The sequence below is a fragment of the Pholcus phalangioides genome, unplaced genomic scaffold (assembly GCF_987345545.1).
Source record: "Pholcus phalangioides strain wild (caught in Gottingen) unplaced genomic scaffold, Ppha-v1.0 ptg000011l_1, whole genome shotgun sequence".
NCBI lineage: Eukaryota > Metazoa > Arthropoda > Arachnida > Araneae > Pholcidae > Pholcus > Pholcus phalangioides.
In genome coordinates, this window is record NW_028301604.1 from 12239638 (window position 1) to 12260697 (window position 21060).

Below are 21060 nucleotides of genomic sequence, written 5' to 3' on the forward strand. Positions count from 1 at the left end.
TATTTCCGTATGTGTGTGTGATTTCTTTCATATTTATAAAACTCATGAACTTCATTTGAAATTATCCCTTTCAGACCCAGTACTAAGAAACAGAAGGGGCAAGCAAACACCAGCTAAAGCACCGAGCCGTGCAACTTGAGCAGGCCCATAACTGAGGCAACTTGGGCGGTGCCCCGAGCCGAATTGGGGGGGGGGGGGCGCTTGTAACTCCTCCTTTTTCTGAGCATTTTAAATAGTTTTATTTTTTAATTTAATTTTTCTTTTAAATGTTTTTTGCATAAAAAAAATAAATTTTCGATCGTCTGGGGGAGGGGGGGGGGGCCATGGGGAAGGCTCGTTCTCCCCTTCTGTGTACGACTCTGATCCAAATGTGCGTTAGGAGGTAGGGGGCAGAGCTGACGATATTTTGCTGACAAGTGGGGGAGAAATTCAAAAATGACAAAAAATCTGCTGACGTAATACTTGTATGGTCCCATAGAGCGTAGGACTCGCAATCCCGAGGTTATGGGTTCGATTCCGGCTCGTCACATCTGTTGCAATTTTTTTAATCTTTCATCTTTAATTTTTTCTTTCTCTTACTCTGTACCTCTTCAGTCCCGATAAAAACGCCCCCCCCCCCCCACCTCTGATTTAGGGCCAACCACGATTATCGCCAGAAATGTTTAATGAACAAATATGCCACACATGGGACATACTATGGGATTATTACAGGACAGAATTATTTTATTATTTTATTTTTTATTTTAATTAAATTTAAAATATCTAAATTCAATTGTAAATAATTGAAATTAAATTCAATTGAGGTGAATCTAGTCATGTCAACCCTAGAAGTTTCACTTCTATCGAAAGAGATAATTTTTTTACTGAATTTTTTTTAATTTTCCGAGAAATCAGTAAATTCTCAACTTCCACGGTATATATCGATGTTCCACTATTATTTTAGAATGCATATATTTATTTTGTATAGTTTTGTCGTAATGAAGAAGAAAATATAATTCTCAAAATTTATTCAAAATTTTTGAGTACTATATAGCCTACAGATACAAATTTCATTAATGTGTCACGTTTGATTAATTGGCCAGTGTTTCCAACGTGTTTAGCCACATAGAGCCATTGATGACTGCCCCACGGAGCCGAACCAAACATGAATATTTCTTTAATACAAATACTATCTAGATTGCTCCTGCACAAATGGGCAGTTGGGCAATTTGCCTGTTGTTTGACCTTTGTATTGTATAATATCCCACCATCACCCCCTCCCCCAAAAAATCGGAACACCAGGTTTCCGCAGAGCACTAATTAGACAGTAATTATCTCAAATGATCTGAATCGGTGGTTTTCCAACTTTTTACAACTATGGCTCCCACGAGCTTCCGAAATTTTCTCGCCCCTCTGTATGCACTGTGCAAAGTTCTTAATAAATCTATTTATCATATCTATTTTATATGATAAATCTATTTATAAAGGCACTGTAATGCTAAATAAAAGCTAATCACAGAGTTTCAATTTTTTTTTCTCAGAAAATTTCAGAGGTGTTCCAGCGAAGCATGCTAACACTGTCGCTTGCCCCTCATATCCAGGGCCACAAGTAATCTCTTTCAAAAAATTTGAGTTTCTAACCTCAAAAAGCATAATATTAAATCAAAAATTTGTTAAGGTAGCATCACAAAAGACATTTTCATTAGATATTTTTTTTACGAAAATATTTAAGAATATTTTAATTTTTGATTATCTCCGGGGGAAGGGGGGGGGGAAAGAGTGAAACGGTATGCTCCTCCCCTATGCCTCCCCCATCGTGTATGCCTCTGACTGGAGATGATTCCTCTTTGTGAGTGCCCATTTTTCCCAAGTGCCCCACCAGTGAAAATTTCTTATAAAATGACATGCCAAGAATTGTGCGTTATCACTGAAATTAAAGCCGAAGTCCCTGAGGTTAAAAAAAAAAAATCTAGAGAGAAAAAAACAACCCCTTCCCAGTGCCGTCTTAACGCATGGGACCACCCGGGCGCGACCCGGAAGACTCAAGAGTAGAGGGGCCTCACGAAAATGAGATCTAGTTAAAATTTTCTAGAATTTACTAGGTAGGGCCTCAGAAAAACCACCTTGCCCAGGGGGCCCATGATGCTTTTAGGGCGGCCCTGCCCCATGATGCCCTTAGGACTGCGCTAGACCCGAGGGGGCGCAAATTCATTCTGAAACCTCTCCTTCAACATTACAAGGGGGCGCCAAAATGCGCGCTTGCCCCGGGTGACCAAGCATCTCGTTGCGGCCCTGGAGTTGGAGATGCAATTAAACACATTGAATTTTATAATATTTTGTATGTCTGTTGTTGATGCCTTTAAAAAAAGTCTGTTATTCAACTTACATATTTGCACAACGTTTTGACTCGTCCTTTTGAACGTGGTATAAACGAGGGTCCACTGTATCTGAAAAGAGTTTCTTTCTTCACGTCTATTACCCCTAATAAAGTTGTTCCCAAATTGTGGATCGCGAACCCCTGGGAAGGAGCGGGTTATACTGATGATTTAGGGTAGGGGTCTTCAACGTTTTACGCTCGAGGGCCACATGAAACATTTCTGGCGTTCCACGGGCCACTCATTAACGGCGTAGGGGGGGGGGACCCCCCAAAAACGATCACAAAATATATGTTTCAAAATATTTTTAAAAATTTAAACATTCAATTCAATTAATTTTAACAAATATCAATTTTGAATGATTTAAAAAAACATTTCAAATTATAGTTAAAAAAAATATTTGCTATATTAATACACATTTCTGTTACTTGAAAATGCTTTTGAAAGTTGGTAAATCTAAATTTTTCTCAGAGATTTCGTGTGCCTCCAATCAATCTCAGTATGTCCCAGGCCCCGCCCAAGGTTGATCCTACATTACGCTCAGATACGACAAATTAAAATGCGACGCGTACTACAAATTTTATGACTCCATTATGTGTAGCATTTTCGTTTTAAAAAATTAAGCGGAATTGGAGTAAGACCAATTATTTTAGGTATTTTTTACATTGTACGAAACAGAATGAAAATGGATGATTTTATACATGTATGTGTTGAATTAATTACGCACCAAATAAAAAAAAAGTCTTTAGTTGCTTGCATTACGAATGCGAGTGGATGTAATTTCTAAATTAATGTGAAATTTGACATTGTTTTTGATTGACTAAAGCTTAAATGTTAGGTAAAATTAGTGTTGTTGCTTTTCATGAAGTATCCTCCAAATGCCGATCAGTCAGACGTGTTCTAGTTTTTTATTTCGTATTCTTCATTCAGTGGAAAGCCATCATCTTCTATTTCCGCATTTTTCGGCATCTGGCGTTATCAATGCGATTACCCGTCTTCTGACTGGTCGTAGAGGGAGCACCGTCTGTAGTTATGGCAGATATGTTGCCTAAGTCCACATTTGGCCAATGTTTCTGCCAAACGTGAATATAAGTCGAACTTCGTACTAGCTAACTCCTAATTTTGAAGTTTTTGTCAATACCACGAATGAAAATGACTGCTTGCGTGGTGTCTGTTGTATCCTTCAATTCATCCATAGCTACTGAGTAAAACAAAAATTCCTCACATTTGGATTTGAAGGTCTTGAATACATCTGCTGCCAGATCCTCCACACGTCTTGCTACTGTTATACCAAACTAACGTTCGAAACAGCTTGAGCCTGTGATTGGAAAAGAACAGTGCCACAACTAGAGGGAGGGGGGGGGGGGTGCAGGATGGATCTCGTGCCCCGGGCGCTAGACTCGAGGGGGCGCAAATTTCATTTTGAAACCTCTCCTTCAACTTTACAAGGCGGCGTCAAAATGCGCGCTTGTCCCGGGTGATCAAGCATCTAGTTGCGGCCATGGCAAAGAACATCGACTGAAGACATTCTTTAACGAATTCTCCATCAACGAAGGGCTTCCCACTGCAATATATCTACTACTTAATACCATTTATAGATGGCAGCACCGACCTGCCTTGTAAGATGCTAACTGGTTGTAGCAATCCATGTCCATCGCTATAGTTAGTGGACCAAACAGTAAATAGCCAAGCATCAATATATGTCATGGTGTCAGTTAGAGAAATACTCACGTATTTTTGAATTTACGCTTCAAAGATCTGAAAAAGATGGCGAACAGCCTGCCGACCATCCAGCCATTCAATGCCGGAGCAAACCCGTCCGAGGCATGGAGGTATTGGAAGGAAGATTTCTTGGATTATTTAGAAGCGCTTAAATACAGCTCGGAGGCAGAAACTACGAAAACTGCTCTTTTTCGTCATGTGTGTGGAGAGGAATTGAAGAAGCAGTTGCGATCCTTCAATATTGCGCCCGCCAAATCCTTCGAGAGTTCGCCAAATATTTCTCGGACTATCAGAACGAGATTTATGCATCTCTGGTCCGAGAAACGAGTAGATCAGCAAAAACACTGCAGGACATCATTAGCGAGTGCAAAACGTGCGAGCATAGTAAGGCACAGGCAACGGAGATGGGTGAAAGCAAAATAACGGTCGACGCCGTAAGGAGAAACCAACACCACACAGCAGGGTCGCGGCCAGCAAACAACGAAAGCGCCGAGCAGAGAGACTGTAAACAGTGTGGAAAAAAAACACCGTCGGAAAGAGTGTCCAGCCTTCGGAAGTAAGTGCCGCAAGTGCGGTGGAAAAAATCACTGGGCCAAAGTATGTAGGAAAAAAAACTTTCTATAAAAGAAAAAAAACTTTCTATAAAAGAACAAATACTCGCCGAGTTAACACAGTAGATCGCACCAGTGAAGACAGCGGCTCAGATACTGTTTATTTAGGTGAATTAAATGTTAGAATATTATGTTAATGGACAAACAATTTATTTGTTTCTGTTTTTGGTATCTGGCAACTCATTATTAGTCAAGCATTTAGTTTCAGAGTTTTGGCAACAGTACAGAAAACATGGCTGCTCAAGTCTGAACAGCAACAGATGTTGTCTCTCACTTTAAGTGTTTAAATCTCTATTAAATATGTGTCTGTCTTCAATTGAATATTCTGGTTATAATTACTTACACTCACACACATCATTAGTAATAAGGATATATCAGCAGGTCCAAAATAACAAGATTAAAATCAATTGATACCTTAGATAATGAAAAACCAAACTCTGTGTGGCTTCAGAAGATCCTAGTTAATGGGAACGAAGTCAAATTTAAGCTGGATACTGGAGCACAAGTGAACATTATACCTGAGAGTGAACTGCTAAAATGGGAAATAAAGCCAACTGTAAAGAAAATTAAACAACCAGTGCTAGACTACAGTGATAATGTAGTTCCAATATTGGGTGAGTGTTCGTTAACTTGTGAGGTCAAGAGAATCAGAAGAAAAGTTTCAAATTTCTTGTAACAACTCTGAACTCCTGCCCTATATTAGACCTAGTTGCTTGCAATGAATCGGGACTAATTAAAAGATTGAATGTCCTTATGAAAATGAACATAAATTCACATAAGAGTGATACACCGGAAGAAGTTATGAAAGAATTCTCAGATGTTTTTACTGGTGTGGGACGACTCAAACGTACTGTAAAAATTGAATTGAAAGAAAATTATGCACCAAATGTGGCAGCTCCACGAAAAGTGCCATTGGCTCTTCATGGCAAAGTGAAAGAGGAGCTCAAACGCATGAGTGATAATGGAATAATTGCAAAAGTAGAGGAACCTACTGAGTGGGTCAGCAACATGGTTGTGGTGAATACATCCAAAAAATTACGCATTTGTCTAGACCCAGGGCCATTGAATTATGCCATACAAAGACCTCACTATCAAATACCAGCAGCTGATAATCTGATAACAAAGCTGCAAGGATGTAAAGTATTTACAATCTTAGATGCAAAAAATGGATTCTGGCAATTACCACTTGATGAAGAATTGTCATTTTTAACAACTTTCGCACAGGGCGCGGTAGCTCGGTCGATAAGATGCTCGCCTAAAGTACCAAAGGATGTTTAGAGATGTCGCGAGTTCGATACCCAGCTCGTCCTTGTCAGAAAACTTTCCTGACACAGGGGTACAACAAAAAAAAAAAAACGGCGACTTGACCGCAGCAAAAATTGCTACCGCAGAGAGTCCCCCATCGAGGGGTTAGCGCACCAACCTCTCGATGAGTATGGAAAAAAAACAAGCCTGCACAGAACCGGCAATAAATTGTAGGTCCCGGTCTAATTAGCCCTCGTGTGCAGAAAATGACCGTGGTGCGACAAAAATGATCAATGATCAACAACTTTCACAACACCTCGGGGAAGATATAGATTTTTAGTTTTACCATTTGGACTAAACAATGCCCCAGAAGAGTTTCAGAGGGCCATGAATGAAATTTTTGAAGATGATCCAGAAATAAATCCATACTTTGATGACATAGCCCTTGGATCTTCATCCATGCAAGAACATTGTCAGTTACTCCGTCAAACCCTGACACGAGCCAGAGAAGCTAATCTTACGTTCAATATTGAAAAGACACAATTAGCTTTAACATCAGTCAATTATTTGGGACATATAATGTCTGATACTGGAATAACTCCAGATCCCAAAAAAGTTAAGGCCATTAACGAGTTTGCTGTTCCCAAATGTCGTGAGGATCTACAAAGATTTCTTGGAACGATAACTTATCTAGCCAAGTTCACTCTTCACTTGTCTAGTTTAACTCACTCGCTACATCAGCTATTAAAACAAGATACTGAGTGGCTGTGGGATGAAAATACCCAACATGATTTTGACAAATTAAAACAAATGATAGAGCAAGCTCCATATCTACAATATTTTGATGTGAAAAAGTCAGTGACTGTTTCAGTGGATGCCAGCCAGCATGGATTAGGAGCAGTTCTCCTACAAGATAACAAACCAGTTGCATATGGATCTGCTACACTTACAGCAGCTCAAACACACTATGCACAGATCGAGAAAGAACTGTTAGCTGTGATCTATGGACTTGAACATTTCAATTATTACACCTATGGAAGACCAGTAGTTGTTCAAACCGATCCCAAGCCCCTTCTAGGGTTAAGTAAAAAGCAATATGACACAATCTCTCCCAGACTTCAGTGCATGCTGTTGAGATTGAACAAATATGATGTTGAACTTATGTTCATATCTGGTAAAGAGCTAAAGATTGCAGACGCCTTGTCAATAGCTCAATCGCCAAATGATAAATTTGAAGATGATTACGAGCAAGAAGCAGCTGTCTCGATTAATCTCCTTGCATGTGCTACACCAAATAAGTGGCACAAATATGCTTTGATGACAGCGAGTGATGCAGAGCTGCAGGATGTGCTTCATCATGTTCAAAAGGGATGGCCAGAAAAGAGTAGAACCAGAACAGCAGCTCAGCCTTACTGGCACTGTAGAGATGAGCTGTATTATTCTAAAGAAGGAATAATATGCAGAGGCCAGAGAGACTTGTCGTGCCACAAGTTGCAAGACCAGAAGTCTTGGAAAAACTGCATGTCTCGCATCGAGGTATTATTGCTTACAAATTGAAAGCTAGAGAATATTTATACTGGCTGAAAATAAATGACGATGTGGAAAACTACATCAATAGATGTAAAATCTGTCAGCAAAATCAGAGGGCAAATTCTAAAGTAGTAGTTAAACCCATACGTTATAGACATCCACCTTTTTTTCCAAATGCACCCGAGAAATACAATACCATGGAAATTACGTTCACTTCTGCTTTCTCTCACTCAAGGAGAATGGGATGTACTCTAAGTTATTTATGGTGTGGTTTCTTTTGCGTTAAAGGCCTTATTAAGAAGCTAAATACTCTACACTGATCAGCCTGTCCTTGTTATAAGTCTATATGAAGCTGGGTGACTTTTTTTTGCCAAAATCTTCGTTTTACCCTATTTTTGAATGATATTGGCCCGTGGGCCACGGGTTGAAGACCCATAAATTTTAGGGCATTAGTTCTCAATCTTTTGCCCTCCGTGGTTCCCTTGCCATGATTATGTTTATCTGTGGCTCTCCAGAATTGTCTTAAAAAAACCACTTCAAAGCACCAAAGAGGCAATCATTAATGTCAACAGCCCGACGCGAAGTTCTTGACAAAGGTTTCAGACACCCCTAGGAACTGCGGTGCATACTTTGATACTTTGAGAAACACACACCGGTCTAATCCCATAGAAAAGATAGACAATAAATAACCCAAAAAAACGAAGGCATTCTTTGTCCGAGACAAAACTTAGTACAAAAATAGTGTCAATGTTTCTGGCGATATTTTGGGCTGTCAGATTATAATAAGGGAATAAATCTGGTCTCACACACAAATCAAGCAAAACAATATTATTTTTGAAGTATCCTGACAACTGCTGCAGAAAAATAACATAAAGCTAGTGGTTTTTTGACACCTTGTTTGCAAGAAGAATCTGTCAGACGATTCCGAAAACAGAGTGAACGAAAACAGAAAAAAAGTATACAGCAGCGGTTCTCAAACTTTCCTCACCTGCGGATTCTCCTTGCCCTAGTCAACTTTTATCCACTGCTCCCCAGAGCAGAATAACAAAGAACCACTTCAAGGCAACGAACAGCCACATATGAATATCGCAAGCTTACCGCGACACCCCTGACTAAGGTTGGAGATGCCTCTAGGAACCACGATGTGCACTTTGAGAACCACTGGTATGCAAAAACGAGCAGTCAAAACATTCCTGAGGTGAAACAACACACACAGATAGGCCTATCTCTAGTATGGTGTTGGATAAAAGGGGCATTTCTCAGAAGATCAACAAGGAATCCAAACTTGCTGAGGGGTTCGGCGGAAAGCAAAGTCAACCGGAAAAATGTTGACAAAGGGTGAAAAAACCCTTCACAAAGAAGAGAATGAAACAATCTTTTTAAGAAAGCTTCTATAGAGACCTCAACCTGAGGAGCTAGATGCACTCAGGTTTCCATCACTTATGCGACATCAAAACTTCCTGAATTATGTATGCAACTGGAAAACATAGTTCAACTGTTTGGCATATCCGAAGAGACTGGTGACACTTTTTGAAAGTGCAAGAAAGGGGGCATTGCATATTGAGATGAGTTTGAGCATTGAATAGCAAAGAGTAGAGTTTTTATCATTTCAAAAATATTGTATTTACATGTACTTTTTTATTTACTCACTCTCGCTTTTGAAATGATTTCAATGTGGTTTTTACGCATCAAAATCATTTCAAAAGCACCTACCCCAGAGTGAAAACACCATCATAAAAAATTTGTAATAAAAAATGGCGGCCCGTCGCCTCATGCCTGACACGGCCCTGAAGAAAATAAACATTTGTAGCTAATTTCTCACTTCTAATTCGGAACATACAAGCAGCACCTGACCATAGAACGGACATTACACAAACATTTACGCACAGTTCAGTTCTACAATAAATAATGACCAAAATAGACAACTCTTCTGAGGTGGAATGGTACTGAAACCTCTTTGAAGGTAGACTGGGGTTGTGTGCAGTTTGAAAAGTTGAGAAGAAATGAAGCCACTGGGATGAAACGTTATTTGATCCTATATGCAATGTAATCATTAAGGTTACTACTGAAACTTCAAGTGCCACCTGTATTTGAGGGGTATTTTTGTTACAACATCCCCCCCCCCCACTTTGGCAAGGCTATCATAAAGGGCATTAAAATTAATTTCTGCAGCTTGCCACAAAATACTTATATGCCACAGCCCTGTTTCAAAACTTCAAGCCTTACTTAGGATTATTGCAGGATCAAAAAATGTGTCCTGAAGGTGGGACAAGCTTTGATTATATTTCTACATTATTTTCATTAAGGCGAGAAAGAAATAACTATTTCATAGCACCTGACACTATATAGTGTCTTGAGATATATATCTCAAGTTCAATAACACCTCAGTCATAGCGATACAAATTTTCTTTCCCTTGAATGTCATCAGAACCAAGTCTCTGATTAGGTTTTAGCAACACAGTTGTCTGATGAATAAAGTTTGATTTGCTTCCATTTTTTGCCTAAAATTCATAAAATTCAATGTTCCATAACTCAATCAATTTAAGTAAGAAGTGAATGATTTTTTTTGTTTAATGTGTCAGTGTATGAAGACGTTCTTGCTAGGTGTGACTTATGTATGTGACCCCCAGAGACCAAATAAAAAATTAATTTAGATAACTTTTTTAGAAATATTTTTTGAACTTTAACAGCTTCTAGGATAATGGGCGATAGGTAGCATTTGAAACGTTTTTGATAATTTCAAGTGTCATCTAAAACAAACAGTTTAAAAAATAGCTTTTGGACAATGATAAGAGTAGACACTGTATATTTTTTTACAAGAACACTATGTAAAAAGTATGTAATAAAAATATAAGATTTATCTAATCAGCTAATGAACAAAAGTCCCCAAAGTATTTAAAGATATTTGTTTGAAATTCATGAAAGTTTTAGAAGTGATTCCATATCACCCATAGGATAGAAACAGATGAAACAAAGAGAATAAGTTTTATTTTCCTTGCTTTGGAAAAATATGGAAAGACAGAACATAATCACCGGCCAGCATATGGAGATGATTTTCTAAAAAAAACAATGGAATATATAGCTGAACCTATATGAGCAGCTTTCACTTACGGCGACTGCACTTTTTACCATACCAGCCTTGATCACAGATGCATTGCTTCTGCTGACAAACTCCATGGACACATTTCTTCTTACACCCTTCTGGAACCAACAGGTCAATATAGTGTTAAATTTTAAGAAGCATCTTATCACTTTTGTGAACCCATATTTTATGGTACCAAAGAATGAGTGCATTTACAGAAGACACCCTAAGGTCTCTCAGCATGTATTGTAGAATTTTATAATTATAATATTATATATACATATTGTATGTATATAATATATATAATCATGAATTGTGTTTGAAATATCAAATCAGAATTTAATAGTCATTAATGATTAAAGTGCAACATTTAAATAAAGTATAACTTAAAAATATGTAGCAAAAAGCTTGAAAAATATATTTAGCAGAACAACAACAATATAGAAAAAATGTTGCAAGTTATTGAAATGAAGTATGGATTGATAGGCCAATGCCTACATTTTTGGCAATAGGGTGAACATCGACATCAAACAAAACATAAAAATGTTTTGCTTGATGCAAGTGTTATGTATTAAAATACACTGGATACAACTTCATGTGAGTCCTAATTTGCTTTAAGTCCTAATGTGATTATGTTGGGAGTCAAGATTTCTGATAATAACTAATTGAATCTGAAAAATACACAAACATAAGAGAAGTGACCGTACATCCCATAAAAAAAATTGATGAAAATACTCATTTGATCATAAATTGGTTATTCTTATTAGAACTTCACAGATATCATGAATATGAATAGTTTGTGCATATCTATGAATGGGAAATATTTATTGAATTAGTCTAAAATAAATATGGCACTGAAAGTTCAACCACTTTTTGTCTTAAATTGGTTAATATCAGAAATAGCAATTCAGCTATTAGTGATGTCTCCTTGGCCATCCTGATACTGTTTTTGCCTAGATATGTGTGATCTACGTAAATAGAAATACTTGGTTGGAAATACCAGTGGTTCTCTATAGAGAGAAAAAACGGAAACGGAAAAAACAGAATGGCTGCTATTGTCTAGTGAATGAAGCATGAACAAATAGAGTAAGGAGTTGTTTTTAACAAAAGGGACTAAATTGTTTGCATTTTGCAGGCTGATAACAGATATTTATGATATGCTTCTGCTGTGCATTTTCCATGCTTTCAACAATTTAATTAGCAATGATTATCACAATTTTGTTTAATATTTCAAAACGATTCCTGATCATATTACATTATATCATACATTCAGTTTTTGATTTCAGCAGGATCATAACTTAGATAATTATATCTCAGAAGACACCAATAAAGAAAGCAAATAAAAGGAAAAGCATGAAATTCCTAATGTTTTTCAACACACAATGGGTCCATCTTCAGAGGATAAATATAACCACTATCACGCTGACCAGGGATCCCACTTGAGTTGATTACCACATCTTAACTCCAAGCTGCTAAACAGAAAAAAATGTCTGTTCAAGTCAAACCTCATGGTAAGAATAAAGCTAAGTGCCTGCATGCAACTCTACAGCAACGTTCTGATTGGTTGCTTCTGAAATAGAGCTATTTGATTAGTCTATTCAAAAAAATGTTTAATTCCCACTCGTAATGAGCCTTGCCACTGCAATTGAAGGCGTTGATTTATCATTGTTTATCACTATATTGTGGCCATGGCTTAGGTTCATTAGGAACATAGATTTTGAGAAAATTCTAATAGACCAATCAAATAGCTCCATTCTGCAAGCAACCGACCTACTAGACAAAACATCAACTCTGGCCATATCGCTATATTGCAATTTACTGCCATTAATGAGGTGTGTTGGAAATGAAGGCTCTGTCTATTGGTGGTCGCCTCAAGTTCATTAAGGAAAATATCTTATTTATATCCTCCCCAGGTTCGAACCCAGGACCGTGACAGCAACCTTCACGGTTGTAGATGACTTACCACACCGCTACTTGGGCGTCAACCGACCAGAAAATTGCTTTAGACTTACATGCAGGCACTCAGCTTTGTTATGACCATGACGTGAATTGAACAGGCATATTTTTTCTGCTGAGCAACCCAGAGTGGAGATTTGGTAACCAACCCAAGTGGTATTCCTGGTCAGAGTGATAGCGATTCTATTTATCCTCTGAAGGCAGCACCCATTGTGTGTCGAAACGTGTTAGTAATTTCATGGTTTTTCTTTATATTTTCATTTTCTGTGTTGATTCTTTCTGAGATTATATCAAGCAAAGGATTATTTACTCTTCCGTACATATTGATATTTAGATTTATTTTATATATATAATTCTGACATTATACAAACCATTTCTGAACATGTAACATACATAAAGGGTGAAAACCTAATGGTTAAAGAAACATACTTTTAATTAGAAAATGTATTTAAATGTGCCAATTTTAGATACATTATTTTTTAACCATAAGCCATGTATGTACTAAGATTTTTTTTTAATGTTTTTATACAGTTTCCTATTCTCTAACTTTGAATTGAAAAGTTGTTGGTTGCTCTGTCTCTCTTGTACCCAACAAAAAAATCAATGTTTCAAAGTGCAATATTAGCCAAGATATTTCAGTTCAAAAACTGCTGAAAATGAGGGAAAGAGCAGCATATATTATATAAATGAAATACAAGGCAACAACATTCACAACAGACAAAATGGCCAATGAGGCTGAGAAAAAAATGCCCATAACAAATGTGGATGTCATATATAACGCTTCACACTTTTGCATGCCATCCTTGTGCAGGGGCCATGATAATCTTCTATCACTCCACAAAATATTAGTATGTGTACTAACTGAAGAGTCGTACAAACTCAAGAAAAAATTTTAAACATTATTTTGCAATTTATTAAAACTTTTCTGAATTCTAAAATGTCCCCTTAACTTTCAATCAGCAATATCTTGGCAAATATTGCACTTAGAAATATGGATACATTTTTTTATTTGTTGGGTTCGGGAGAGACAGGGACAGAACTTATTAATTAGAAGTTGGAAGACAGAGGGACTGTATAGAAAAATAAAAGTTTTTTTATCTTGGTAATGTATAGTCTCTAGTAAAATAAATGACATTTTAAAATAAGCATGTGTTATTTGGATATTTTTTCTAATTGAAAGAATGTTTTTATAACAATGGTTCACAAATTATTTGGGCTAAAATATGCTCAAGTTTTCACCCTGTATAACATTTTATTTACAAACTCATATATTCTATATAATGTTACTTTTATTTCATTATTATTGTTTGAATTGGTACAACAGATACCAAAACTTTGCATAGGATAAACCCAAAAATAAAAATTCATACAGATAAAAAAAATAAGATATTAATCCTTGGTGAAGTTAATCCAAAATTCAGAAAAACAGAACTGATTCAAAAATGAAAAAAAATATAAAATGAAAAAAAATATTTGAATGATATGACTTGTTCTGTTCTGATATGCAAAAAGAGTTAAAAGTTATATAAGGATGTAAAGCAAAAACATTTTTACATAACAGCAGGATTGTAGTGATTTAAATAAACTGATTTTTTTAAAGAAAAACTGATTTAAATACTAAATGATTTTTGAAAAAAAGTCACTGATTCAAATCATGATTTTTATTTTCTTGTAGCACATTCAAATATACTTTTTGCCTTTTGTTTGATTGTAAGAGTAGAAAGGTGAAAGTAAAGGGGGAAAAAAGAGGAAATGCTACTCAGGTGGAATAAATTACAATTGTTTTCAAAAAGGAGGATTATAGAGAGGCACTCATACAAATTTTCACATCTGTTGCCTATCAGCTTCAGTAGAAAGGGTATTTTCCATGTATGGCTTGGTACAATCAGCTTCAAGAAACAGATTGGGGAATGAAAGAACAGCTAAACTTGTGTTTCTTTTCGAAAGACTGAACAAAGCAGAAATTTTATACTAATTTTTCCTTCTATGCATATGAATAAATGTCTATTCCATGTATGACTATGTGCTTATTTTAGTATTTATGAGTTAAATATTGTCTAAAAAATTGAATTAATGTTAGTCTTATTTCTATATTTGGAAAATACACATTAGAATTTCATATTGTTCAGTCATATTTTCAAAGACACAATATTTAAACCTTTAACTCTTGGTATAATAAAAGTTAGATAATGTTTTATTCTTCACAAGTTCATATTTTAAGCTGAAAATCAAAAACATCTGATTTAAATTAAAAAATATGATTTTTTATTTTATTTTTATCAACCTTGCATAACAAAAAAAAAATTTTTTCATGGAATTATGAATTTTCATGGAGGGAGGGAGGGGGGGGGGAGGGCAGGGTGCCTCTCCTGACAAAAGTTCTAATTACAGTCCTGCAGGGGGACATCAGGATTTCAGAGAGGCTTTAGTGGGGCATGGCCTAAAAAGGTTGAGAACCACTGCTCTAAAAGTACTATAAATATTTCACACCTTGCAAAGTAATTTTGTTTATTCAAAACCATCAAAGCATTAACATTATTTTAGAATTAAAAATGATGTTTTGTTGTTGTTTTTTTTACTACAGGACAAGCCATTGAAATTATACAAAATATCTACCATTGAGGTATGCTACTAATGTGTATATTAGCAAATATTAATCTATGCTATTTTGGATAAATTTCAGTATGTGAATGAAAAATATTGAGTAATGTGTAAATTCATCTGCTTGATTTATTCATGCTGTAAAACAACTACTCTCTAATTCCATTATTATTTATTAAAGATGATGATATCCCCAATTAAGATTTTGAACTTTTAAAGTCAAAGTTGAAATTCAAAGTGTTAAAGTGACTGAAAATTTTTTCATAAAAGGAAAAAATCTTACTATTGATCCATTATCCCACCCCTTTATTTTTAACTTTTTTTCACTAGTAATACACAGTTTTAGAAAACAGACTAAAACTGCACTGCAATGCACACAGAGTAAGTGAAAAAAAAAGGAATAAGAATGAAAGTCAGATAATCAGAAACACATCACATTATTGGCGCCAGAACCTGGAGCTGAAACTATATGCTTCAGGTCCTCCCCAACACATTCTGTGAGGGAGGTTGAGGCCCCTTAATAATTGATGAATATACAATGCAATGTATCTCCCCTACACACAAGCTTGTGTATGTACAGTCAAACTTGGTTAATTTGATGTCTAAGGTCACTGGAACAAAATCAATGTGAGAATCTTATGTAACAGAAGTGAAACTTCTAAGTTTGACACATGACTGGATTCACTTCAATTAAATTCAATTTCAATTGTTTAAAATTGAATTTAGAAATTTTAATTTTAAATAAGATTGATTGTTGACCCCTTATCTTTCTCAAACCTTCCTCCTCTTAAACTTGACCCACTTGTGCTAATTGACCCTTTAAATCCCAAGATACCATCCACCATAGAATTCTAATGAGTTTGGTGTCATATGGAATCATAATTGAAACCGCTGTCATCTCGTGTGGCAGATTTGTTCACTAAAAATTTCTGGGGATAATCAAGGTTGGCTCTAAATCAGAGGGGGAGGAGCTGGGGGGGGGGACTTTAGTACAGGAGTGATGAGTAAGAATAAAAAGAAAAAAGTGAAGAACTCTGGGTGTATTCTGCATTATGACTGCAGCGAAATAGGAGCTTTCACTGTGACATCACAAAACTTGCATTTGCCTGCAAAATATACTCTCATGTGACCAGGGGGTGGAACGTTGTGGTATAGGCCCACCTGGGCACAGCTCAGGGGCCTCAAGCGAGGAGGGGCTAAAAAAATCAGAAATAGTTGATAATTGAAATTTTCTACAATTTGCCAGGCAGGGCTCAGAAAAATCACTTGGCTCGGGGCCCATGATGCTTTTAAGATGGCCCTGGGGGCAGGGAAAGGTAATAAACTGTCTTTGTCTGACACAAACTGTCCAAACCAAACCCCACCCAACTTTATTTTCTTATATGGCCAAATGTCTATTAATCCCTCTTCCCCATCGCCACCACCACAGTCCATCTGCTTCTCGGCGCTGCATCATACAATCAGTTATTCTATGGAATGAGCTTTGAGGAAAAAGAAAGTTTTACTTTTTGTGATGAATTTCCTTTCCCTCACAAAAATTCACTCCTTTGGCTAAAGAAGTTTCACTTCTTTACTTCACTTCTTCACATAAAATTTGAATTATCCAATTAATCTGCCCCGGATCCATGAAATGATTACGAATTGAAAATGAATCATCAAAATTCCCATAGGATAATCAATTATTAAAATTTTATCATTTAGTTAAAAAGCCTTTTCCCAAATTTTAATAATTTATAATTATAATAATTGATCTTAGCTGCTACATTATTCCACTGTTCTGGAATCAACATCACTGCAGAATTTCTTGACCATGTTCAAAGCCTGATTTACGGAAACAGTTCATGATCATCGATCATCTATTATGAAACTGTTTCCCAAATTTTGCTTATTATTCTTATGCTAGCAAGAAAATATAATTTCATTAACGTATTACACAATCTGAACATTCCAATATTTTCCATACTCTTAATGACAACAAAAAAAATCATATTTTGAATGTTTGATCATTTGATCATTTTTGTCGCACCACGGTCATTTTCTACACACGAGGGCTAATTAGACCGGGACCTACAATATTTTGAATGTTACACCTTGATCTTTAGGTTGAAAAGCATAATAGGTATTAAGTAGTACTCAGTCTTGACGCACTCCAACTGAACAATATTAAAATGGCCATTAAATTATCAAAACAAAGAGTAAAGGAAAAACAGAATTTTCAAGCTTTTATTTGTCTTTAAAAATTTGTTGTTTAAGAAATTGATCTAGGAAAGCAAAGTCTGACTTGTATAATTTTTCCAAGCTAAATTTGCTCATACAACAATCATGATTTTTTTCCCTCAAACTTCAGATTATCCAAAAAATTATCAATTATCATCATTAAATTAGATAGAAAACTCAAGGAGAGTTTGTAAAAGTTCAAATTATTCAAAATTCAAATTAACTAAGTTTCACTGTATGTACCGGATGACTGGCAACTTTCAGCCCCCTCAAAGTTTTCTTCATGTCACCTCTTCCGCATCACATTGTAATGTGTGTGTGCGATAGAAGTATCATCTTTCATACTCAAGTTTATTGAAGTTTTTGGCATGTCATGAAATTGAAACCTCAGTATCCCCAAAAAACAAAATGCTTTTTTAATGGGTTTGAAATAATGGTTTGGTATATATACAACATTAAAATTAGATAATGACTTTTCAGTGGGAACAATACACACAAAAAAATCGACAGCTTCAAAAAAAAGTCATTTTCAAAATATTTACCGCTAACATTTGTATGCTGTTTTGCATCATTAATTAGACTTTCACACTGTCTTCCAGTATAATGCTTTCGACATCTACAACGATTGACACCAACGCAGAATCCATCATTCAAACATGGAACTGCATGGCATTTACCTAGCAATTGTGAAAAGAAAATTACATTCAAATGTCATATTAAACATCTCATTCAGTACCTATAGACTTATCTCAGGGATAGATTATTTATAGAATTTCAATAGAATCTTTGATTCTTCAAAAGATAGAAACTTGGTTATTAAGATTTTGAGTGTTCCAGTCCTCATTTTATAGTGCACATAAATAGAATGTGATAAATTAAAAAGCATGGATACTTTTTATTCTCTGAAAGAATGCAAACTTTGAATAATTTCAAAATCAGTATCAAAAAGGTTTTGGCATGAATCTAACTTTGAATGTATATGATATATTTTCTGTGATGGCTAATAATCACAATAGTACTATAATTCCAATCAATGTATCAAATTTTGAGTGTTTCCATCAGAAAAACTGTGCATTTGCATGCCTTTGTTCATTAGTTGATGATGTGTGCATAGTGTGCCAAGAAAGTTAAGAACATGGATGAATGTATTACCAGCAAACATGTAGGCCTAAATACTTTAACATATTTCATTTTTTCTGCTGCAACAAAAGTGTCAAAATTTGGTTTGTGTGTAAATGGTTGGCTAATAGACCTTAAAAGGAATATTGTTTTAGTTATTATAGCAAAATATTTTTTAGCAGTTGAATACCAGATCTTGGAAGTTAAAACTAATTTAATATTCATTTATTTTAACCCCTCTTCATGGGATGTCATTTTTAATTGCATTTATTTTTTTCTCTCCTCTGACCATAATTTTTTTGTGATGTGCTCTTTATGTTAGAATCGGCAGGAATAATGTTGACTATAGAGAAATTAGTGGTGGAATATAGGGATTCTCTTAGAAATTCTAGAGATGACATCATAAATGAAAGAGACCTAAAAATAATTGATTTATATCACAACTTCCATCTGATTGTGTTAAATGGTCATGATGATGGTCATCCAGATGGCTCTCTAAATTTTATTGGCATTAATGGTCACTCAGTTATTGATTATGATTTATGCCCACATGATCTCTGCTTAATAGTTGGTTGAATTTATTCAACTCCGATCATTTTCCTACTGAACTTTAAATTTTCGGTAAACAGTAATCATAAGGATTTTAAAAGAGATTTTATAGAGATACTTTTGATCCACAGATTGGGGGTTGCATTTTTGATTCAATAATTCAGATCCATTTATCACAGATTACTAGTATTGGCACAAATTTGTTATTTGAGACTGTCCCATTGATTAGCAAGGAATTAAATATGTCCTATATATAACATGATGCAAACCCTAATTCATGGTTCAATGGGAAGTGAAGTCAAATCTTATTAGGCATTGCAATAGAATATGAAACTAACTTCACTAATGCAGTGATAGAAATGTTTGTATTGAATTCAAAATTGTTTGCAATGCTGCTAGGAATCTTTGTAGAAATAAAAAAAAACAAATTTTCTGAAATCTTTGATGTTGAATCGTTTTTTTAAATTTTTGGACTTTTATCATGTAATGTGAAAGCACAAATGGCCACAGACAATTAATTCTAATATAAAATAGAGTGATTATTCAAAAATATTTTTTCCTGTTTGAATACCTTTTCTAACTCTATTTTTAATTATTGTATGGTCTGGTGTGACAGTTTTCTTGATGCCCCTATAAGTCACAATGAGGTTGATTACAGTATACAAAAAGTGGTAAGTCAACCAAACACAATGGGGTACCGGTTGGGTTCTTTAAATCCTGTGTCATGATCTCCTATCTTGTTGAAATTTTAAATCACTTATATGATGGTAATTCATTATCTGAAATGTGGAAAACTTGTCTTATTTATCCTTCAATCATGGCTCTCTCTCTCTGTAAAAGATATTCTATTTCCCTCTCCAATCGGTTGCAGAGAAAAGTCATCAACAATTGAAAATATATTCATTTCAGTTTGCCTTATTACTAAACAAATCTCAAGGAAAGGATAGAAAGTTTTGCTTTTTTCATTGAATCATAGGTGGAGATAGGCCCGTCATTTAGGGGGGGGGGGGGCGTTGCTCCCCCTGGCTTTTGAAAATACACTAAAAATGGTATATATACATACATTGAGTACGTAAGCTTTGCCCCCCCCCCTGGAAAATGTTTCCCCTCCCCTAGAAAAAGTTGAAATGACGGCCCTGGGTGGAGATAGAGTTGGAAGTCTGGGGGGGGGGTGGCAGGGTCATTATTGCTGGGGGCATGATGATGATGTCAATTCATCTATACATATATGCATTAGATCAGTCAACTTCACCTTTGATGCTGGGGGGGGGGGGGCAATGCTCCACCCATGCATTGAAGTCAAGGCTGCATTCGATCCTATTAATAGAGCATTCTTTTCTTAAAGCTTTTGTCTTGGTCTCAATTATAAGTTTGTGTCAATGATATTGTTGCCTTATACAATTCCATTCATCGAACAGTACCAACTGACAGGGGCTTCACTGATCATTTTTCAATCCAAATTTGCATAAAACAGGGCTCTGTGTTAAGTCAGATATTGTTTAATATTTTCCTGAATGACCTAGTTGAACATTCTAATCCTGATCTTCCAAGAATTTATATTTCTTGCTCAAAAGTAAATGTTTTGGCTTATGCTGACCATTTAGTCCTTTTGGCAGACGCTAGGGTTGGTCTGCGGAAATTAATTTCCTATTAGAATACAATAGCAAATGCTCAGATGAAGATTGATAAACTTCAACTTAAGTTCTTCAACCATCCGTTATCTTATTCACTATAAAGAAAAACAAACCTTTCAATGTGAATGCTTCCGGCTATCCTTTATGGTGCTGAAGTTTGGGGTATAGGTACGGACACATTTGACCATTTGCAACTTTATTTTATCTAAAGATGTTATATTTTATATACCTTCTCACACACTTTATATTGAATTCAGCAGACTTCCATTGACACTTGATGTTTTGAAAAAAAAAACAAAAAAATGATTGGCTTTCTAAACAATGCATGAGTCAAAACAAATGAACTGTTGAAGATTCATTTTCAGTGGAATAGATATGCCAATGGGGGTTGGAGTGAAAGTATTATTTTTCTTTAAAAAAATTTTCCTGGAGAATCTTCT

At 35.7% G+C, this 21060-nt stretch overlaps 1 protein-coding gene and 1 non-coding gene across 5 annotated transcripts in view; both read right to left on the minus strand.

Moving 5' to 3' along the window:
* Positions 1–21060, minus strand: part of LOC149080071 (protein shifted-like) — a 55757-nt gene that overhangs the window by 2993 nt on the left and 31704 nt on the right. Inside the window, exons 8-9 of one of the 4 annotated variants that reach the window (XM_089239029.1) lie at positions 17861–17995; positions 10574–10663 (exon numbers count right to left, since the gene is read on the minus strand). In XM_089239029.1, coding sequence (XP_089095155.1) covers positions 10574–10663; positions 17861–17995 — 225 coding nt within the window. The remainder of the gene's footprint in view (positions 1–10573; positions 10664–17860; positions 17996–21060) is intronic. The other 3 variants (XM_089239030.1, XM_089239031.1, XM_089239032.1) reach the window with 3 other exon arrangements.
* Positions 13267–13375, minus strand: LOC149080072 (U6 spliceosomal RNA). Its single transcript, XR_016193624.1, has one exon. It is a non-coding gene; the product is annotated as a U6 spliceosomal RNA (small nuclear RNA).